Source organism: Pelobates fuscus, chromosome 5 (genome assembly GCF_036172605.1).
Source record: "Pelobates fuscus isolate aPelFus1 chromosome 5, aPelFus1.pri, whole genome shotgun sequence".
NCBI classification, from domain to species: domain Eukaryota; kingdom Metazoa; phylum Chordata; class Amphibia; order Anura; family Pelobatidae; genus Pelobates; species Pelobates fuscus.
In genome coordinates, this window is record NC_086321.1 from 252,688,498 (window position 1) to 252,709,259 (window position 20,762).

General features: G+C 38.0%; 1 protein-coding gene across 2 annotated transcripts in view; it reads left to right on the top strand.

Moving 5' to 3' along the window:
- The window catches only part of ABCA1 (ATP binding cassette subfamily A member 1), a 110,042-nt gene that overhangs the window by 21,883 nt on the left and 67,397 nt on the right, over positions 1-20,762 (top strand). For both annotated transcript variants that reach the window (XM_063455214.1, XM_063455215.1), the window contains exons 2-3: positions 4,563-4,713; positions 14,363-14,456. In XM_063455214.1, the coding sequence (XP_063311284.1) occupies positions 4,648-4,713; positions 14,363-14,456 (160 nt within the window). In that variant the 5' untranslated portion in view covers positions 4,563-4,647. The remainder of the gene's footprint in view (positions 1-4,562; positions 4,714-14,362; positions 14,457-20,762) is intronic.

A 20,762-nucleotide genomic window follows, 5' to 3' on the forward strand; every position in this document is an offset into this window, starting at 1 on the left:
ATAGCAAGTGCTATTTAACATATTGTTTTGTTTTGTTGTTCGAAGTATAAACTATACACTTTTTATTTTTGTGAAAAGATTCAAAATGTTAAGAGTGAAACCATCATATGAAAAAAAAAAATATTTCAATAAATAAATATTTACTTTATTGGTATGACTTGTTTAAAGATAGCACAATGTTTTAATAGTAATTTATTCAGTATATTGGTGCTATGGTGTCTTGTTAGGTCATGAGAGTCAGTCCACAGATGGTGTATGGTATGCTGGCCATTTGGTTTACTATCTCTCTTTTATAGATTAAAAAGTCATACAATTTAACGTTTGCTTGGTTATGACTGCAAGTCCCTGCATTGCCCACCCCCAAGGCTTTTAGAAAGAATGCTGCACATTTCACATTCATTTGATATATTCTCCGAAGGGTCAAATTATGCTAAATTTGTAGTAGAATACGGCATGCTTTTGGAATGAAAGAATTTGTGCTTTTTTTTTTTTTTCATGACCATGTGGCATCATAAATAAGCTGAAGGGCTAGGAAGTGAAGAAGACGCTTAAAATGTTTCTCAACATGCCTTGCAAATTTGTAATTTCATATGAAATGGGAGACGCAGATTATTCTGTTCATATACAAAGCCATTATGTTTTCAACATGATGTTTTATGAATAATGATGCAATCGTAGACCACAAAATGGTAAAACCTTTTATAGTATGATCGATTAGCCTCTAGAATATAGACCCTAAAATAGAACGTTATCTCGTTTCATACTCTTGCCCTAGTAAAGTAGACATGTATTATGGGAAATGGATGGAGTGGCACATGATACAGCTCACTTACATTTATAGCTCAGTAATGGGATTACCACTAATATCCATGGCTATTATTATTAGTTTATTCAGAAAGCACCAACATATTTTGCAGCAACATACAGTATTCTTACTCAGAATTCAGATTTTTCTTTCAGATATAAATAAACTATAATTAGATGGGAACAGAAAAGTTTTGGTAATAGAACAAGATATTTTGCCCTATTTAGTATACATATAACTCAGAACATTGGATTAGAAGTGAAAAAAAATCAGAATAAAGTAATGGTACAAGTTAAAGTGAACTTATCATCGGAAAATCCTATGGTTATAAGTTCACCACTAGGTTGGCATACTAAATATAATCTATACATCATCCTAGCTAAATTTCCAGCAAAAATATTGATTAAAAGAGGTACTTGATAATCATCTCCACCTCTATCAAAATGGAGTCTTGAAATATTCAAAGGGACTGTATGCACTGCACCCAGATCATAAGAACAATAATGAATCTTATTTAAACAGAATGATTTCTAAACAAATTTGTTGAAGTTAAAAGACACATTACTGTATTTTCTGTGAAGGGACGTTAGAAGAGAAAATAGGAACAGAGAGGCGATTGGGTCCAATATAGGGACTGCCTCTCCTAAATAGGGATACTTTGGATGTATTCTAGATCTAAATGTTGAGAGCAACAGGTCACAATTCCTAGCATGAATATGTGAGATGGTGTTGCGTAACATAGATATGGTGCATTGAGTTCCACAGTAGTGGTCTTTACTGCAATGCCAGGCTAAAGAGACAATAACATGTTAAATTAAATACTCTAGAGAAAAGATCAGAAAATCCGCATATCTATCTTGTCATGTCCATAATGAACACAACTACTGAGGCAAATATACATTATACCACATGCTAGTAGTTGTTTATTTTCATTGCGCTATAAGTAATTGAAATTACTGATATGGGGACCATTTGTGACAATAGAAGCCTCATGTCAAGTTGGTAGGAAATAGACCCTGGTCCTTTAATAAGATAATTGAACAATATTAGTCATAGTGTGAGAAAGTGGTCAAGTGGACATATCACCAAACATTTTCACTTACGATACGATCTCTACCCATGGCATGTTCTCTAGGGGAACAAAGTCTGAATAACGAGTAGATGGCGTTCTTCGGGATGGCTTACATCAGTACACAAGTTCTTACACAAAACAAGAAGAACTTGGTATCAGTGCTTAAAGTTAGTATGGTTGATTCAGCCGTAATACAAAGTAAAGCTGATAAAGTATAACGTGTCTGTTAAGAACGCCATGTTTCTAAATGAACTAATTAATCAAAAGAACAGGTGACAAGGAGGAGCAAATACAATTAATTTCAGTAATCAAGATAATTAATGGGTAACATTAAGACTGATCACATTGACATCTTAATTAGAACTACAATATCATTATTTACAGTGTAATAATGATAAATACACATTTAATAGCAATCAAATGCAGTCAAATGCAATCAAAGGCAATGCACCATATGGCAGTGTGAAACACAATAATGCGATGTACATATCTATAAATGTTTTATCTGAAAAATATTACACTTCCATAATAAATAAAAATTTTATCTTGTCACCCACAGCTGAATTATTTAAAAATGCAAAGGTTACATGTACAAAAAATGTGTAAACACTGTGTTGAAACACTAGCAGGATCTTCTTTATGGGTGGTTGAGTAAGGGCTATTACTACGAAGTTTATCTTAAGTGCATTGCCAACTCAAACATCTGCACAGTTTATAACAACTCCGAATGTGTCAGTTTGCTTAACAGAGGTTAAATTACTAAACACCAAATTGTAGTGAACTTACATTTTTTTTTGCAAAATTCTGGCTAAAAATAGGCAAGCTGTGACTATAGATGGCTGAGTTGTTAAATTTTTCATAAATTTTACAATATGGTTTCCGGTTATTACAATTTGTTGTTTACATTTATAATTGTGTTCCTAACTATAGTTTGAAGGTAGTTGTTTTATTTCTTCTTTAAACGGCAGTCTGGTTTTGGGGTTGCTTTTCGCCAGTGACAGACCTTGAAAGCAGATATCTCACTTTTTATTTTCAATAAACTGTTTGTTAAAGACTTGCTATTCAGTCGGGTTCTGTTTAGCGAGGCCTGAGGGTTTGAACAAAGGACCTTTTCACATTGCTATGAAACACTTACTGCGTGAATACCACAACCTGCATACTCATGTGCCATAAAGCTGCCTTGTTATATATCTTTTATGCTATATTTACAAAGGTTTGTGGAAGGAATGTGTTATTTAAAGAACTTATGCAAACAGCCATAGTCCCTTAAGAAGAAGGGCTAGTCTGTACCATAATCCCAGGTTGGGCTCTAAAGACCTTCCTTTTTCTCATGTTGAGCTAACGCTGGGTCCATATTGCATAGATGGCGTATAGCAATGATGGCTAATCACGATATCCTTGACTATTCTCCAATGTGTGAATCCTGAGAAGTGTACATATTTAGCAAAATATACAGTCCTTAGCTTACTTTCTGGTAGACACCAAATCGCTATCTGAATTTCATTCAATGTGTTGGAGCTTGGTCATAAATCATACATTATCTGGCCTTCGAATTCAGTACTCTGGTTTTCTTCTTCTGGGGAAACCAGAGAAAAAGTGCATCAGGTGAATTCACAGAATTAAATTAATTTTCAATATTCTGCTCACTGGCAACCCCGGTGGGGAATGGACATCATGCACAGGTGGTTGGGGCTCTCCCTTTGTGTCTGGGTCCCACCACTTCTCAGTCACTGACTCTTGCAGCAAGCATTCTTCTACCTACCTCCTTATAAATAAAATTCAAGTCTCCTGTTAAAAGAGGGTCCACCCTGCCTTTGAAGCACACATTAGGTAACACTATGGGATTAGTGTAAACACCTCCTAGGCCGGGTTATGAGATGCATTCTCTGGCAGGATGGTCTCAATTTCAGACTGCTATCACACCATCCTGGGTATTTTCTCTGGTGCCCAACTTTTATGAACAAGAAGAAAACGTTCTCCTGCACTCCCATAGCTCCCGTCTTGGCAGCATACTTATCAGTGTTGGCATGTATGGATAGTACTGTGATTCTGTGTGTAGATTAATGAGCAGCACTGCATAAGTGAAATACTTTGAGGGCAATTTGCTTATTGAAGAACAGTAAGTAGCATTAAAATCAAGTATATCAACTTTTGTTGTTGATTGTAACAAATCACATGCTATGGTAGTCTCTGCTGGCTAGTTGTTGCATATTTTCAGTGCATTTTGACTTTACCTGTCTCGATCATATTAGTCTGTACGGATAATGCTGGTAATAGAGAGCTCAAGAGAAAGAAATGTATCTCTTGGAATTGGAATCCCCGTGAACAGATGTCAGATTTAACAACTTGTGAATGCGGTGTTATTTATCACGTGGCCATACCTTTAAGCACTATAAGACTTTGCTCTTTATTCTGAGTTCTTACCTGCAGGATGAAGCAACATGCTTTGAAATGAGGACAGGAGTATGATGAAATCCATTGTGTCCATTTATGTACGTACTGAGGTAGAGTTGGCAAATTGGTTAAATTTTACCAAATCAGGAGTTGGTGCCCTGCAGGTTGCCCTTGTTAGAGTTTTTTTTAACATTTTTATTCTGTCACTAGTAGTCAGTGATAAAAGCGTATGGACTTTCGTGTGTCTCTGGAAGCTAACTGACAATATATCCCTCTCTCACTCTTTTGCAGTTAATGAACAACTTAAAATCCTTAGAGCTGCCATATCCTCTGCCTCAGCTGCAGAGTTGAAGCAGTCTACACACTAAGGGGGACAATGACTTACTGTACCCAGCTGGGTCTCCTGCTCTGGAAGAACTTTACCTACAGGAGAAGGCAGACGGTAAGTTAACATTTAGTAGTTTGTGAACTTTGTTTTAGTTTTTAGTTATCCAAGAATGAGTTGAGAAACCTAAAACTGAGTTATTGAATGCAAATTTATTTACTGTATTATAATCTGTAATATTTGATATATATGCTGACTCTTTTTAGTGGATTTTTGCAACAAATATACATAATTTTCACATAAATAAGGGAGTTTGCATTGCATTCATAGTTTACATGAAAAATTTTGCACTCCCAATATTGGTGATGGATACCTTGTAACACTCTGGTTATCATGGGGAATGTGGCCCACAGTAGCAGAAGTGTCAAAGGTTAGCCATTACTGCGAAACAGGGAAATAAATGGATACCATTACTTTCCATCCACCTGTGAAGAAAGCATATAAGAATAAAACATAATGTGTGGTCAGTCTATTTATAGCAGTCCAAAGCAGTTCATTCGACAACTTGACTATCAGAAATGACTCTGAGGCAAACACTGTGTGGATAAGAGTCTTGGCTTGCTCTGCAGTTGGTGCAATTCATCATTCTGCATTGTAAAATGTCCTGTGGGTTGTTGTGTAAGCACCACATTTATTTGACTCGGCATACTTTAGCAGAAGATATTCTCAGCATCCTTGAAACCAGTTAATCTGAATAGTGCATGAACTGCAGTAAATCAGTGTTATTATATAATCAGCCACAATCCATAATGAATATGATCATATTGACTGTACTTTGCCCATTTGATCAGAGGAGCAAAATACATGTCCTTGCAGTCTAAGATTGTCAAAAGGATGCTCCCATCTCTAACAGGGCTATTTACTAAACAGGCAATTACTGAAAATTTACATTAAGATTTTAGGACAAAACAGCTGAATTGGAACCCTAAATATAACCCTGTAAAAGAAACGTCTTCCATTTTCTTGCACCAGAGATGCATATGAATTACATTCCCTGTAATACCTAACCACTTGTTAGTCTGTGTTTCACAAACATGTGCACTGACATGGTTACGCATCACAAGATTGTATGATGTGTGTATCAAATTATGAAAAAGCCCCCCCCCCCCCCCCAAAAAAAAAATCCGTGTTACATGTGCCTTTATTTGCAGAGCTGTATTAAGGTTGCCCGCATGGTGCCAAATTGATGCCCCCTCCTAGAGCTTTGGCTCTGTTTCTTTGAGTGATGTGTGAGTGTGGTGGCTGAGTGTTGTGTGTGTGTGAGAGAGTGTATATATGAGGGTGAAAGCTGTATGGGGAAAGCTGAATGTGTCTGTGTATGTGGTTGAGAGTTGTATATGTGGTCTCTAAATTGTGTGTCGGGGAGTCTGTTATGTGTGTATGTATGTCTGTGCAGCCCCCTCTCCTCCTGCTTACCTACCCAAGTGGGCCAGTGGAGTGTTAACTGGATCCTTGTGTGGGAGAATCCTGACCTGCACCAACATCAGGTGCAGATCACTATAAGAGTGCCCTCGCGGCACTCTGTGTCATCATGAAAATTCGGGGGAACCACAAGGGCAAACTTAAAGTGGTCTGTACCTGATATTGACACATGCCAACAATACACTCCATTTGTAAAGGGCCGTGCAGGGAGATCTTTTGATCTCTTTGCTAGCTTGAGGAGGGCCCATTGAAAGCCAGAGCTTCAGTCCCAGAAAAAGGCTCTACAAGCTCCTGTCTGAGCCCGGCCATTAGATGGCTGTCTTGATCACCTAACGTGTTTATTTCCAATGCGAATGTTATGCATATATTTCTTATTAAAAGCCACAATTACCTTAGTGGTCTCTTGTATCAAAAGCCATAGTTTAATAAATGCCAGAATTGAATTCTTGAGATTCTGTTGGTTTTATGTAGATATATTTTTGTGTTTGTTATCTTTTCAGTATTAAAATAGATAATTTATAGACATTCTCCCTATTTCCTACAATCTTTATCATTGACTGTGGTGCATGGAACTAAGAGAACGGGACACAGGTTCGTCTGGAGGCCTAGATTAAAAGTGCATATTTCAGCATTTTAAAATTAGCATCCTGCGATTAGCAACCTACAACAGTCTACCTTCTCGTTATCTCTCTGTCTTTATCATCTACCCTGTCTCTCTTCTACTTTGGTGTTCCTATCCCTCTCATTCATTTTTTCTCTGTCATCATCTCGATTGATAGATAGATAGATAGATAGATAGACAGAGGTGACTCATGATATAACCATGCGTGTCCTGCACTGACTGACACAGATAATGATATGGTCACATATCATACTGAACAGTAATCATGTCCTATTCACCAGGCTGTAACAATTTGAAAAGGCTAAAGTCCCATAAAAGCTTGAAGAAAACTTGAATTCCTTCAGTCCCAGTTGCATTAGTTTTTAAGTCCATTAACTACTGTGAAAAATACCGGTGTAATTTATTAAACTCTGAATTTGCATTTGAGTTTCAAATGTCCATATTAAGAGCATATTGATTCTGCTAAAAATAGAATTATTTTTTATGACTGCTTAATCATTACTGGGCTCCCATTAGGAGAACAAGTAGGTGCATTATCTCTTAATGAGTGCCCAAATACAGGCTGAGAGTGCCTGGAGTGGGGCTTGCATCAACAGATCCAGACTAGCTTGCTATCCCCTGTAATCTACCTAGGGGGGTGGTAGCATTAGTACCATGGCACTAATGGGTTAGCACATATGTTTATGGAGAGCAACTGTCCTTGAGACTCCATTTATTCATTATTAACCAATCACATGTGGTTTATTGATTGAGGTGCTATTTACCGTTAACCCATGACTTGCTATGCATTATTTCGATAAGGAGTCCCTGTTAATTAAGAGGTCAAAGATACCCCACTGTTTAATATTAGCCCACTCATCACTGCACATGTAGTATAGATAGAAAAGGATGGGCATTCAATCAGTCCTCTTCTCACTATTAGGGGATCCGGGAGAGACAATTTTCTTTTTAAATTTATATTGCTGTTATTCTCCTCAGCAAGTAACTCATTGGCTGGGGGAGGAAAAGGTAGGCCAATGACTTCTGTGTATTTTTAACATCTCACATCCTTCACATAGAATAGGGAAGAGGATGGAATCCATAGGGAAGAAACATGCCTGATTTTTAGATTGTAATTGCTTATTTATTCATTTAGTTTAAATACAGCTGCATGCATATACTTGTTTGTCTATGGGACTATCTGGAATTAATTCTTGAGCAGTTCCTGAGATTAATTATCAGGAATAATATGGGTCAGTGGAGGCCATACAGGTTAATTCAGTTGAATGTTTCTTCAAGTAAGATTTAAAAAAAAAAAACTATAGTGAATTTAATTGGCAAACGAATGTCCTTCTCTTTATAGGATACTTAAATGTCTATTAACTAAACTGTGTGTTGTTTGTCAGCTACAATAATTTAGCTGGACATTTTCAGTTCAGCAAAGCTAGAGGTAATATATGCTATTTTGCTCCAAACTGGATTTTTGGCAGTTAAGGACAGCTTAATCTAACACTTTTAACACGTTAACATTTTACAATGAATTGTGACATTAATTATCAAGCATTATCACATAAGACTCTAGTCACGCTAGTCATTTGTTCACTTAATTAAAAATCACTTGACAACTACAAATTACAATCTTGTAAATTAAATGTTTACTCCCAGTCTAGTAGATTTCACAAACTCATTCATTACAGTGTTAAACGATTCATGTTACCTAGTCATTCATTAAAACATATCTGGGGTAAAAGGTCTATATGTATAATTACACTTGTATTGCACTATATAGTCCAGTATATATTGTATACCAGTGTTTCTGAATGTGACAGTCTGCAGGACAGCTTCCTGTCCATGTTGAATGACAATGACAGGTCAGCCTCTCAAAGCTTCTGGGTGACAATGACATCATCTAGATTTCACATATAGTGGGTTTGTCATTAGTCACCTGTCAGAAATAAAAATAAAATAACATGAAAGGCGTGTGAAAAACATAGGGAAAACCTTGGACAAAGTTTTTGTGAGTGACACAGGAAGAGAGACTGAAAGACACAGGAAGTGGAACTCAGAGACACAGGAAGTGGAGTTGAGAGACACAGGAAAGGGTGCTTAAAGATACAGGAAAGGGTTCTTGGAGATACATGAAGGGGTACTGAGAGACACAGGAAGTAACGCTTAGATATACAGGAAGAGGAACTTAGAGATACAGTGGGAGGGAGTTAGAGAGACAGGCTGGTTAGTGTTTAATATGTCCACGCTAGCCAAGCAGTGCACCACTCAACAAGAGTAAATACAGATGGGATACACTGGCAAAACGGGGGAATTGAGATGCAGGAAGGGGTACTAAGAAATACTAGAGGATGTTAATTAAACACAGAGAGATACTGCTACCAGAAACAGAGAGGATTTGAATGTGACATGAGAGTAGGAGTTTATGAGATACACAGCATGGAGTTACTAACAAACACTGAAAGGTCACAGACATGGGAGGGACATTCTGAGAAACAAGGGATCATAAAGACGGTGAAGGAGAGGAGACTGGTGAAAACTTCCCCCGAAAATCTCAACAAAAATACTGAGAAGGTTTGCTTTATAGACTAGGAGTCCCTATGACAAACCAAAGATGGATATGGGTATTAAACATTGACTGACTTTATGCAGTGACTGAATTTATGCAGTTAAAATTTAAGTAGGATCAATTAAGTTTGTGTTGTAAGATAAAGTAGCAGCCCTTTAGGATTTTATTTTACTACTGTGTAAATACACTTAGGGTTATTTAAACAGATGATATGGCTTTTATAAGAGAGTCCAGTCAGCGGCCTCATTAAAGAATACAAAAAGTCCAAAGCTCATATTACCTCAGTTGTTGACTGGTATATAGCCACCCGTTAAGATTAGGAATCTAGAAATACATTTTCTGATTGCAGTTATCTTGGTATGATGTGCCTTGGATAAATAGATGTAGGGTGACTGAAATTCTCTCTTTTAGTTTAATATTAAGTTTTAAAAGAAAACAAAAAACAGATTTTCAGTGTTAATCACTAAACTATGCATTGCCAAGAATTCCAAAGTGAATTTCAAATGATTGGCCAAATTGACTTTTCTGGCATAGATTTGTAATTCACTTTGAATTCACGCTAGTGCATAAGCCTGTACATCTCCCCAACGTGTTTTACTTTTGATGCTGATGTTGTTTCTGCTATTTGTTACAGAACACTTTTTATATCAATATGATCTCCCTAATTTTGTTCCGGCTAGTCCTGTAAACGGCACACATTTTATGTTTGGATTGGAGGGATATCAGAGGGATTCATTAAAGGGACCTTAATAGTGGTGAAGTAAAAAACGAGTTGCATAATTTAGGCTAAAATAGCCATGCTGTTTCTCCAAGTCTTCATATTTTTTGCAGTTTAGCTATTTTTTTTTTTTAATTCTTTATTTTTGTTGTGCATGAGTGAACATAACATCCTGCATCGTCACAATAACGAGTGCAGGAACTTGCAAATTTCACAATGAAACAGATTACATCAGAAATTACATCTTAAGAGTGATTACTTTGCTTCATTTTGTTGTGTCTGCACATTTTTTGTTAAGATTAAGGTACAAAAGGTAACTGCATACGTTTTAAAAATAGCTAGGGCACACGTGATACATGCAGTTTCAATGTGTATAGGTATACTGTTGAAGCGGCAACTGTGAGAGACTCAGATATGTGTCGGGTTATGGTATGAGAAACCTAAACATATTACATGTCCATAAAACAACACACGTTTAACAAAGCGAGTTCAATTTTGCTAGTGTAGTTGTAGCGTCGTAAAAGCATTTGCAGGTTACACTGCTATTATATATGCTGTACTATAGGAAAGAAACATTTTTAAAAAGAAAACACGTAACAATTAACAATACTAGGGCTGTCCTATGCCACAAGGTAACGTTACTGCATATTTCAAATGCTAATGCAAACAGTTGTGTTTTAATTGAAGAGATCTGCTTAGGTTTAAGTTAAGCTAGTCATATTCATGCTTAATGTGTGCTTAATGTGAGGTCGCTTGATCTAAAAAAAATTTTTCCCTCTCATTGGTCCCCTGTTTGGGCCGTTGGAAGGGTCGTGCAGGGATTAGTTGCTTAGACATTTATGGAAGATCCTCTGAGTAGTAAAAAATTATTAAAGCAAAAAGAAAAGGAAAAATAAAACAGGTGAAGAGTCCTTAGCTAGACCTTAGTCCCATTGCTGTGTGGTTCATCCGATGCCTTGGATGGGCTCCCCCTGCACTGTCTGCTGCAGCTGCGTTGCGGGTCTGCTCTGTGGGCCAGTGTACAGCATGCTGTGCTTCGTGGCACCGTGTGTGTGAGGCGAACGACTCCTCCATCTCCCATGCTTGTCGGTGTGTAGCTGAAGCGAGCCATGCGCTCTGGCGCTCTCTGGGGAGACCTCTTGGAGTCGTGGATGCAGGTTAACTCTTCCGCCCCGGAGCTGTAGGAGAGCTGGTGCCCATGTACCACGAGCCTGGGTTCCTTTGTGGCCCAGGGTCGTCCCTCTTGGGACATTGCAGCGAGCCTGAATCTTGGGTCGTTGTGGCTTTCGCTTGACTGCCCTCCGCCAGTGTGGTCGGCACCTGTGGGGTGTTCCCCCTGTTGCTCTCTGCCCGGGAGGGCCAGTAGTGCTTGAATCCAGAGATCGGGTCAGTAATGTGCCCTGAAGAGAATTCTCCAGCCTCCTTTCGCCACATGTTTTGTACTGTGCAGGTGGCGCATAAGTAGTGATGGCGCTCTTGCGGCGCCGGCCTTTCGGGCGCCTGGTGCCTGTGAGAGTGTTGGGGTTCTGCCGTGCGGTCACCCGGACTGGGCTAGGTAGCTTGCCCTTTGCTTGGGTCGTCAGGTGGGGTGGTCGCATGCAGGCTGCCAGTTTCTCCCAGAAGGAGTTGAATATTGCGGCCAGTCGGAGCTCCGTGTCTGCTGCGATATGGTAAGCGTCCCCAGTCACCGCCATCTTGGGGGCCTCGTGTGTCGGATTGCCCCCCACTGGTACAGGCTCGGTTTCAGTGTTGCGGTGGGGCTGTGCTGGGCTGCCCCTGTTACCCAGGGGAGACCGGGATATCCCCCGCCGGTCCATAGGGGGGGGGTTGGATGCAGGTGTGACCAAGGGGCTACGTGCGTCGTTGAGGTCGGGGTGAGCGGCCGCCTCACCTCGGTTCGGTCTTGAGAAGGCCCCAGTGGCTTGGGAGGGTTCCCGAGGGGTGTTCGTCGCTTGTTTGGGGTCTTTGGATACCCCCGGGTTTCTCCTGCCTGCAATGCGCCTTTTTGCCGGTATGTACTCAGATTTTCGGGGTATTTGTCCCCAGATAAGTCGCTTCTATGCTGGAGCTCTTTCATTGTGCGGCTTTCCTGCTCGGCAGTTAGGCTCCGCCGCAGTTGAGCTATTTTAACAGTGTGGCTAGTTTGACATCAAATGTTCAAATATTTAGTAAATAAACCTCATGAGAGTATATTTTTAACACTAAAGTTTTCAGTGCATGCCATTCACTAGGTACCAATGCTGCAATCTTGGTCATATGGTACTCAGAGTCAGAGGCCACTTCATGTGACTTTTAGACATACATTTTTTAACGTAACTGAAATGAGATATAGGATTCTTACTGGATAACATATTCCCAAGACTATACCCTGTTATTGGTGGGCAGATAAACAACAGTTAATATTTTTCAGTCATGAAAACATAATGGTATAATATTGCAAGACTAAAGATGAATTGACCGATGTTTTTAAAAATCCGTTTTTTAAATCACAAAAAATGGAAAAAATGAGCAATCATAGCAGACACAGATCAATTACTGTCGCCATTTCTAAAAATAAAAGCATGGATTGAATTTTAATCATTCCATTGTACAGTGTGTCATCATACTTTTTTTTTTTTTTGTTTAGTTTTTATACACCAAAAATAAAACATTGGACTTGGGCAAGACAATTTATTTTACGGGGTAAGATAATATCAGGAGACACTGTTCCAGACATTGTGAGATTTAAATTTCCCTGGATATTATATCTGGAGACATCGTATTGAACTTTGTCCTAATGTAGTGTACTGTGTCAATTTTAAAATTAAGTGTCATTAAATATGAGCGAAAAAACACAGCTATGTATTTAAGGTATTTCATAAAAACAGAAAAATACATTACCCTTGTTGGGTAGTCACAGTCAGGATTAACGCTGAGACCCAAACATTGCTATAATTAACAGTGTTGCTGAATATTTCTCAGCCTACTATGATTCTCTGATAATTTAGTCAAAGGAACACTCCAGGCACCAAAACAACTTAATCTAAATTAAGTTTATATGGGATGTCACCAAATTTGCCTCCAGCGTCAATCTGACACTCTAAGCCAATCAATGACACCCCATTCACAAAAATGGCTTGGGATGGATACGTTTCTTTCCAAGACAGATTTGGGAATGGCGGGCCACTGATTGGCGGAGAGTGTCAGCTGACAGCTCTCAGCCAATCAGAGGTGCCCCTGCCTGGCTGCACTCCACACTTCCTGAATCTAAAAAATTCAGAAGCCAGATGCCACTTGTGGAGAAGCTGAGATTGTGGGGGAGTGGAAATCACCAGTGGAGGAAATTTTGGAGTAAAACCAATCGAGCCTCAGGGGGCCTCCTGGCACCATAACAATTTCCTTTAGATTACGTTGTTTTGGTGCCTGAAGTGTCCCTCTAATCAAACTTGCCTGAAAACCGCCATCTTGTATACTTTGATTAGTTATTACAAGTTAATAATAAGCTAAAGGGGTGTGTTCATTAAACAGTGAGTTTTGTAAATTTATAAAATGTAGGCTTGAGTAGCCAAGTAGAAATTATTTTGTGTGGATTTTCTCCATTTTGATGTAAGTTCTGATAGTCATCTGTACACTCACCACAGTTCATCGTTTAGTGAACAGAGCTCTTAAGGCTTCTTTATGGTTTATATTCAAGAATATATGTGCAACCAATGATCTTACAAAATCATATTGTTTCTGATGCAGTCACAAAATGACATCCTTATGGAGTTCTGCAACGAAAATAAATATCAAAATGGTTGATCTTTACATAAAAAACATTGGTGGCAGAAAACTACTCATATTTGAATTTGCATAACACTACTGGGAATGTATCAGCCATACTCTGTACAGAAGAAAAAAATACACAATGCACTGTAGACGGCTACATTTGTTCTGTAAAATATTAAATGGTTTCATAGCAAATAATCATTGTGGTACAAGCAGCCTTTACTATTTAAAATTAGTTAAATTCATGCTTCTGCTCCATTCCATATGAGACATTTTTGTGGAGTTTTACTCTGTTTCTTGGATACCTTAATGAAGGGAAAACAAATGAAATGAAATGGACTGGCCCTCGGTTGGCAGGGGCTCTGCACGTAGGGAACAGCTTTTATTTTTCCAAAAACGACCCCTAGAGAGATCAGACTGGTTCAGTTAACCTTTATACAGGGAACGGGTTGCAGTTCTTGGAACTGAATTAAGAATAGGGGGCCCCTTCTGGCTCCAGTGATTTATTAGAAATCTGCATCCTATTGGCGGTTTAACTGCTTTTCTTGCTGTTTTTGTTGTTAACATTATGCTGGCTTAAGTAAAAAAAAAGGAATATGTTTTTCAGAAAAAAACTATAACATTTTTATTTTCTAATTTTCAGCTTCAACTAATTGTAGAAGTTGCCTGGCCTCTTTTCATCTTCTTTATCCTAATCTCTGTGCGACTTTCATATCCTCCCTACGAGCAACATGAATGTAAGTGAGAGAAATCGGACAAGTGCTTGACTCATACTTTGACCATCCTGTATATCACTATCAAAAAAGTTTGTCAGATATGCTGTGTGTAACCAAAACAGTGTTCTACATGAATGCATTACTAAACTGCTGGGGTTTACTCACTAAACAGTGATTTTGGATGAGTTAGACCAAAATAGCTGTTATGCGAAAGAAGTCCGTTGAATATGTATTTCACATTGAGCTTGACCTACATTTAGCAACTTGTCAACTCACCAAAACATTCTGTTTAGTGAATAAACCACTAAAGGCAATAAGAAAATTCAGTTGGATGTATTGCAGAGTTGCAGAAATATTACAGACTGATATTTAAAATATGAAAACCATATTCTTTATAGTGAGTTTTTGTATTCAGTTGGCTCTTTAACCCCTTAAGGACACATGACATGTGTGACATGACATGATTCCCTTTTATTCCAGAAGTTTGGTCCTTAAGGGGTTAAGCTGCACAGTCCCTTTGCTCTTTTATCTGGACATCTCAAGTTGACATGTCAGCTTGCATGTTGGTGCACTGGGTAAAGGAGATATACTAAGATATTCTCATACTGCCATCTCCCAGTCTTCAGTTCTTAGCTGATGAAGCTTCTTACGGTGGTATTACCATGTTTTCCATCTTGCACATCTTCCATGGATCTTTTTTCGAAAGCTCAATGAGATGCTATAGGCAACAATTGTTAGGAGAGACAACCAGAGGGAAATGAGATGGCGGAAGCTGATTAAAACTCCCTTTTTTTTTTTTTTTACAAATTCTGAAAAGAATTTATAATAGCATTAGAGAAAAAAAAAAGTTGTATTATGGTATACATTGATAGCATTGGGATTTCAATAAAATTGTAGTGCAATATATCTGATTTATTTTAATTTTTTCACTAAAGATGGCCATGGGATTCTCGGATTATATTGTTTCCCCTTAAATATCTTTGTACAATTTACACAAGTTGTTTGACATCATTTAAATCCATCTCAGGCTAAAATATTATTTGTAGCAAATGTGATTCTCTGCATTTAGGCGGATCAGAAAGAGACACTTCATTTCTCCAATAGGTTTTCTCTTTCAAGTGGAGCAGCTCTCATATTTAGTATTTAGGAATCAATGTGACATTACTGTAAAAAGCACACCAGACTAATTATCCCAGCTCCTTCAAGAGTTACTGCATGCCTCATGACCAGACCACTTTAGTGTTTGGAAGTGGTCATGGTGCAAGGACCCTGTATGTGCAGTGTTTTAGTATGAAATGCTGCATAAGCCAAGATTTTATATTGCTGGCAGATTATTTGAGCCAGTCCAAATTTTTCCCATTGGAAAGCGTTGAGAGGCTATTGCACATGCGCAGCAATATACTGTGCTCCACCAATCAACATCTCCTCATAGTAATGCATTCAATCAATGCATCCATATGGTGAACATTCAGCACCTCTATGCAGAGCATGCACACACTGAATGCCAGTGCTGCACACTATGCAGCACTGGACCAGGAAGTTAGTCTAGGGGTATCTGAGTGACTGTCACTACAGGTGTTCCTAGGCAGCAATGTAAACAATACCTTTCTTTAAAAAGGCAGTGATTACAGTGTACAACCTGTAGGGACAGGCTATAGGCACCAGAGCCACCACCTTAAGCTGTATTTGTTCTGGTGACTATAATGTCCCTTTAAGCTTTACACATTTTGCAAGCTTTCTTACTAATTCAACACTGAAACCATTTTTAGAACAAATTTTTTTCTTAGAAAAAACTGTGTCTTACAGTGAATAATACACAATGTCCAGGGGATAGTTTTTTTTTTTCAATATCATTTTTATTAGTTTTTGTCATTGTCGTAGGATTCAAAAGTGGTTATTGCAAAGCATTGTAACAATACAAGTAACATCGAATAGGGGATATTTTTTGTCAGAAAGTTTAGCTTTTCTGGAGACATGTTCAGACTTGTCTTAGGTATTGTCTTAACTGAAGCACTGCTTTGTAAAAGCTTAAAGGACCACTCTAGTGCCAGGAAAACATACTCGTTTTCCTGGCACTAGAGTGCCCTGATGGGGCCCCCATCCTCAGGGTCCCCCTCCCGCCCGGCTCTGGAAAGGGGCAAAGGGGTAAATCTTACCTTTTTCCAGCGCTGGGCGGGGAGCTCTCCTCCTCCTCTCCGCCTCCTCTCCGCCCCATCGGCTGAATGCACACGCGCGGCAAGAGCTGCGCGCGCATTCAGCCGGTCGCATAGGAAAGCATTTACAATGCTTTCTTATGGACGCTTGCGTGCTCTCACTGTGATTTTCACAGTGAGAATCACGCAAGCGCCTCTAGCGGCTGTCAATGAGACAGCCACTAGAGGATTAGGGGGAAGGCTTAACCCATTAATAAACATAGCGGTTTCTCTGAAACTGCTATGTTTATAAAAAAATGGGTTAACCCTAGCTGGACCTGGCACCCAGACCACTTCATTAAGCTGAAGTGGTCTGGGTGCCTAGAGTGGTCCTTTAAAACTTTCCCAATCATGATCAAAAACAAAAAAAACTCTTCTTTTTGTTTGTGAATATTGCTGACAGTTTATTTTTACATCATATTGCTTCATGGGCAATGTTTTAAAACTCAAAAACATTGATAGGACTAATTATGTTCATCAGTATTTTTAAAATATTTAAGAAAAAAAAACCGTTGACCTTGAATTTGCATATTTTCTCCCCTCTGATATTTTCTGATGGTCTTCTTCAATAAAATGCCAGTGTCAGTCAGCGATGTAGATAATGAAGAATTCCAATTTCATGATAAATTTTTTAAAGAAATCAACTTCAAATATTATCTCATTGCAAAAACTAGCAGAATTGTGGGGTTGGCGTAAGCATAATAAATGTCCTGTGTGTCAGTAACACACAGTGTCTTTAAATATAAAATGAAAACTTGAACAAATGCTTTGTTTTTGGGTTTTTTAGATTCAATCCATCAAACAAAATACCTAATTGAATCATAAGTACAAGGGTTACAGTATGTTTGTTCTTAGAGATTTGCTTACTGCAAATGCCCTGTCACCGTGCCTCTTGTACTGTAAATTATAGATTGCCTTTTCCTGTTGATACTAGTGCAGAATAGATTACATAAAAAAAACCTTGAAAGGCTCCCACAAATCTGTTTTCCACTCACTGACACTTTAACTCAGAAAACAGCTACCACATGTGGTATGCAGCCATCAACAATTTTTTCTTTTACACTAAATATGCACTTCATTACAAAGTCGCTGTTAACTTGAAGTTGCTAAATTAGACAGGCACCAGTTAAAATACGGAGTTTGTTTTTTATGAAATGGAGAGATGACGAAGAGACCACACTTTGTAGTAAATGATGACTACAGATTTGGTGATGCTATGAAAGAAGATAATGAAGCTGAATTAAAGTGTAGTTAGATTTTTTTTTTACTTTTCTTGCTGTTAAAATCACATCTATAAATTCCATATAAAAACGAATCTTTCACTGCAGGGGACAGTTGACTGATTGTTGGAGACTTGGGCAGATTGCGTGCCAAATACATTAAATCTTAGAGACACCCTGTACAGAATACAGTGGCGGGTATCTGTAAATGTATCTTTAAATGCTCCTGCTACTTTATCACCATACAATTTGCAATGTTATTTTAACCTTTGCTTCTGTTAAAGAGGCAAAGGTTAGAAAAAATATATGTAGGTTGTTTAAAAGCTTCCTCCAGCATGTATTAAGAAGCATTTGCCATTCGCTAGCAGATTCATATTTGTAGAATATACAGAGGCTGAGTTCTTTATTTTTATATTACCTACCTGTACCTCTTCTAGGTTACTGGTATTCTGAGTGGTAGACTGTAAGCTCCTTTGAGCAGGGTCCTCTTCAATCTATCGTTCCTGCAAGTTTTCCTGTTATTGTCCTATTTATAGTATTATCCCCCCTCTCATAATATTGTAAAGCGCTACGGATTCTGTTGGCGCTATATAAATGGCAATAATAATAATAATAGAATATATATACCGTATATTGCATGCTGCCTTGTGTATAGTATGTTGGGAGACACCTTGTAAATACGTGGGGTGCATATGCTCCCAATGTACAAGGGTGGATATTGCAAAGGATTTTTGGAAGTGGCTGTAGTAGGTAAAAAGAGCAACTAATCATTCAAACATGAACTCCCTTTCAACAGAGTAAACTATGATATATGCATTGTCAAACTGCCAGCACACATATTTATATAGAGATATTAAAAGGCACATTTAATGTACTGTAACCACTATGTACAATCTGTATGAATGTTTTTTAGCATTCTTCAACATTTGCAATATAACCATACGAGGCAAAAAACAGCAATAAAAATACATAAGATAATAGTATGCGTACAAGTGGCCAACCTCAAGTGGCCGAAAATGCTGAAATTATTCACATTTGTGTCAATAGTATAAATGACTCCAGAGTACAAATTTCAATGAATAGGAATAATGTAAACCCTGTCACTGCCTTACAACTGGGAAACAAAAAGTCTGAATCCCAGTCAGACCACTTTACCAGTTAGTGTCCTTGTGCATGCTATATATTCTTGCTATCTCAAATCATCATAGATTGTAAGCTTATTTCAGCAGAGCCTTCTGCTCTCTACTAAGAATCTTTGCCAGGGGCAACTGATGGGGGCTGGAGCCCCAAGTGGGGTCCTTAAAATCCCCGGGTCTAATTGGAACCATTTCAATCCGAGTGGAATGCTGAGAGAGAAATATCACCTCTAATTACATAACGTGTCTCAGGGCCATTAACATTCATGCTATATGGAGTTATTTGTACAGCACAATATGAGAGTGTTTATGTGAATATATAACTGTGACTTTGGGGTAACACAGCAGGTGTGCAGTTAATAAATATAGGTTAATGTGATACTCTGAATTTGGTGTGTGGTTTGTAGAATACAGGATTTAAGGCTGAATGTTGGTCATGGTAATTGGTTGGTTTTATCCTTGGACTGAAGCCCTTGGTTTGACTTTTTGTCAAATAGCCATACGTCTGATCCTTGTCTGCAAGATCAGATGCTCTAAATCATATCTACGACTAGGCATAGCCAACCTTTGGAACCCGAAATGCAGTGGCCATCCATATGCTAAATTCTTGCAGTCTCATGGAATGTATTGGAGATATGTTTAAAATAAATTTAATATGAGACACTTGGGTTTATTCAACAGACCTCAAATTATAGTGAATTGAAACGTGCATTTCAAAATGTACACTACTCACCACAACTTTTAGACTGTAGTCTAATTTTTGCAATTTGGTTTTCAATTCCATAAGTGTAAATGCAAAACTTGTGCTGAACACAAAACTAGTTGCTATTCTTCTCTTTTTGCAATACTTGTAAAACCTTTAACAACATAGAATTTTGTTCTTTTTAAATCTACTAATTTTTGTAAGCATCCATGGTAAATGTCCCAGAGTATAATTCATGATGAAAGACAATGAGCAATATGTTTTTAGGTGGTTTTCTCGGAACTGTCTGCAGGCATTGAGTTTGTTTTGTGGAGTGTTTTATCAGTTGTTAGTCACTCTAACCCATGTTATCTGCTGATATCTTCTGTTTGCACAGAATAAACAATATTGCTTAACATGTAACATGCATTGCCCGAATGAGTCTGTGAAACACTTTACCCACGTATTCATTGCCTTGAAAACACTTCGTATGTATGGTGACCAGATATTGCATTTTATATTGGTGTGTTAAGGGAAATGTATACTACACAAATGTATACTGTCACAAATTAAAGAATTACCCTCTTTAAAAAAAAAAAAAAAAAAAAAAAAAGTTTGAAATCCAAATCCCTCTGTCCCTTTTTTCAACCTGATTGTGTCTATACCTAAGAGCTCGGATGTGTTGGTATTTAAGTGGGTTTCTCAGAGCTCCACAGCAATATAACTCACAGCAATATAATGAATTCTTTTTTTTTTTTTTTATTAATTTTGTTAAATATGATAATTTGGGCTTGTTCTAAGTGCCTTTGCAATTATATAAATGTCTTTGATAGGTCATCACCATTACCTGTGACTTTGTGAAGAGGTTTGATTAAAAGGAAGACAACAAGCACCATAACCACTATAGCTTGACGTAGTGGTTATGGTGCCAGCAAATACATTGTTGTGCATATTATCTGATTTGTATTCCAGAATTTCAATTAAACTTGTGTCATATTAGCACAAATAACACAGCACGTGTACTATTTGAGTATGGTTGTTTAATTAGATTCAATAATTATTTATTTCAAAGGCCTGATGCCAGCTTCATAGTAGTC